This window comes from Pteropus medius, unplaced genomic scaffold (assembly GCF_902729225.1).
Source record: "Pteropus medius unplaced genomic scaffold, Ma_sr-lr_union100, whole genome shotgun sequence".
Lineage (NCBI taxonomy): Eukaryota > Metazoa > Chordata > Mammalia > Chiroptera > Pteropodidae > Pteropus > Pteropus medius.
In genome coordinates this window covers 22780-25839 of record NW_024352655.1, presented here as the reverse complement: position 1 = coordinate 25839, position 3060 = coordinate 22780, and the positions used below count along the sequence as shown (strand labels likewise).

General features: G+C 59.9%; 1 protein-coding gene across 1 annotated transcript in view; it reads left to right on the top strand.

The window, feature by feature from the left end:
- The first annotated feature begins 362 nt into the window (after positions 1 to 362).
- Positions 363 to 3060, top strand: part of IL3RA (interleukin 3 receptor subunit alpha) — an 11650-nt gene continuing 8952 nt past the window's right edge. The window contains exons 1-3 of the mRNA XM_039847022.1: positions 363 to 546; positions 1029 to 1161; positions 1240 to 1418. Of these exons, the coding sequence (XP_039702956.1) occupies positions 513 to 546; positions 1029 to 1161; positions 1240 to 1418 (346 nt within the window). The 5' untranslated portion in view covers positions 363 to 512. The remainder of the gene's footprint in view (positions 547 to 1028; positions 1162 to 1239; positions 1419 to 3060) is intronic.

Below are 3060 nucleotides of genomic sequence, written 5' to 3'. Positions count from 1 at the left end.
CCCCGGCGCGCACAAACTCTTCGCCCGAGCGGCACCGACGGGCGAACCCGCCTCGATTCGTCGTTCCCAGCAAAGTGCACGGTGTATACTCGTGTTCGCTCTGGCCGTGGCACGTTCTGTGGATGCGCACAGCGTGAAATGACGTGGACGCGCTACTATAGCGTCACACAGAGCGGCTTTGCTGGAGCCGTTCATCCCTTCTCCCACCCCCCCGGCCCCTGGCGGCCACCAACCTATTTATCGTGTCTAGTTTGTCGATCCCCACAAAGTGGCTCGCTGGCATTCGGTCAGGATCACGTTGACTGTGTGATCAAACTGGGAAGAACCACCATTCTCGTTTTTTTTTTTTTAAATCTAAATATCATGAGTATCAGACCCAGTATGTTCTCTGAACAATCAATACATCTCGATGCCCCTCTCAGGCAAGAAACCACCGTCATTGCAAGTTTTACGTGCTTCTGAAATGCGAAGCGTCAAACTACACCGTCCACGTCACCCTGAGGGATGGCTCCATGTTCTCCACGTGGATTCAGTACCCGGAGCAAGGTGAGCGGTTCTTTGCTTTCCTCCTGGACTATTTGCTTTCCACCGCGGGCGAGTCTTCTGAATATGGATGTATTTGTTAGCTTGGATGGATCTCAGGGGGGGAAAGGCTAACTGACAAAAAAAAAAAAGAACGGCCCCTTTCAAATGACAAAGCTGTAGCCGTGGGAGCAGAGCACTGGCTGGCAGGGGTGCAGCCGGGAGGGCAGTGGCTGATGCATAAGGCGAGGGCCACGTGGAGACCCTTCCAAGAAGGGGCATGTCCTGTCTCTTGAGCACATGCGTGTCGACAGCCTGGCCGAGTCGTTGTCCTAAAGTTTTGCCGGAAGGTGCATCGCTCGGTGGGGGGACCTGGGGGACGTCCGCACCCATGTGTCTGTGTTGTTCCTTGTGAGCGCATGGCGAGTCGCGAGAACCTCGAAATCCTCATGTTGTCCTAAATAGGGGCTCGCTTTTTGTTGTTGTTAATTTCTTTGCCAAGCCAGAAGGGGAGCCTGGGTCGGCGGCCCAACACCTGGAGTGCTGGGTGCACGACGTCCATGTTCTGACGTGCAGCTGGCAGGTGGGCAGGGAGGCCCCGAGGGACGTGCAGTACCACTTGTACCTGGAGAATGTGAAGTAGGTGTGACCCGGGCGTGGCGGGGCTCCCGGGCACGGGCCCCAGCTCATCGCTAAACGTGCCCTTGGTTACTGCAGCACTGAGCAGCGGTGGCAGTGTCCACAGTACACAGCCAACGACCAGGGGACACATGTCCAGTGTCGCTTCGGTAACATCTCTGGGTTCGCCAGCACCCAATACCGCTTACTGGTGAACGGAACCAGCAAGGACTCCAGAATACGCTGCTCGGAACTCGTCACACCTTTGTCCTACATCGGTGAGTAGGGACCCACGACGCTGCTGCTGATCTCAGAGTCAGAGCCCTTCCAAAGTGACGGCGACAAGCGCGTATCTGAGATGACGGAGAATGGCTGTTGGGGACGCGCTGACTCCGGCAGAAGCCCAGACAGGGTCCCGATGAGGGGACAAGGGCAGTGGGTGTCTCTGAGAAAGGGGAGGGGACAGCGACGTGGACATCGGTGCAGATCACGTGACACGGTGACGCCAACTCTAAGCAGTGTCTTTAATCCTCAGTCCAGAGTCACCGGTGCTGAAGTCTCGACCTCTGCTTTCTTGTCATCTTTGCAAACAGTCCTTTGGGACACCAGGTTGCCCAGGCCCCATCCAAAGGTGACTCTGTCCTGCTTTAACATCCCGAGGGTTTGAGGATGAGACGAGCAGGCGGCTCCCCGGGGACGGCCGCTGCGGCTCCCTTTCCGAGGCTGCGTGTGTGTGATTATTTACGCTGCCTTCACGCTCAATGCTCGGCTTCGAGATGCCGCTGTCACACGCTGCCTTCTGTCACAAAATGCCAGGCGGGGCGGCTTAAACAACAGACATTTAGGTCTCACGGTTTGGAGGTGGGAAATCTGGGACCAGGGAGCCAGCAGGGTCGGCTTTGGTGACACGCTCTGCCTGGCCTTCTCGCTGTGTCTTCACCTGGAGGAGAGAGCTCTGGTCCCTTTTACTTATAAGGACAGTGAGCCCAGGACTGGGGCTCCGCCCTGATCCGAGGCTGATCCCCTCCCAAAGGCCCTGCCATCCAGCACCGTTGACTGGAGGTCAGAGCTTCGGACACACACGCTTTCAGCTCATAGCACCTGCTACGTGTTCGGTGCACCTGCTACAGTACCGTACTTGCTTCTATAGAGTTCCCATCACCCACGAAACGGGGGGCGCCACAGCCCCCTTCGGGGCGGATCACCCTGAGGCTGGGGGGGCATGAGCTGGTCGCAGTCCCCTCTCGGGGTCCGTGCCCCAATGCCGACGGGTTTTTGCAGCGCGAGCTCGTGTCAGTGATCTCTCCCTCAAACTAGCATCTCCCAGATTGTGACAGCGTCAAGCCCCAGGAACGCTGCGGCCGCCCTGGCCTGCCCCCTGGTGGTGAGGACGCGCGTGGCTTGCAGGGCCGGGGCAGGCGTGACCCAGCTGCTGTCTGGGACTGGCCTCCACTCCCAGCCTCACCTGGCTGGTCCGCTTCTGACAGGAGTGGCCTCTCGAGCAGACGTCCTGTCTTGTTCCTCCTCCACGGAGGCCCCCAGAGCCAGGGGTCCTGGTGCAGACCAGGCAGCCGACGACGGCCTGGGCCCCGACAGCTGGCGGGAGGAGGGCGGGGGCCGGTTCGAGCGTGTTGCTTGGGGGGCAGAGGGGGGGACGCAGATGGAGTCCGTGAATTCTGGCAAAGCAGAGCAGGGAGAATGAAGCTGAATGTCAAGCAGGGCCGTGGACGGGCTGCCGGGCGCAGGCTGACCCCACGGATGGCGATCAGCTGGGGAAGAGCGAGAACGAGGGAAGATTGCGGGGGACAGGGGGAGCGGCAAGGGGGAGCCCGGAGCTGGGGACCGCCCCGCAGGGAGCCGGGCTTCCTGCCAGCGTTCCGGGTGAGGTGCCAGCAGGCGGGTGGGGACACAGGCTGGGCT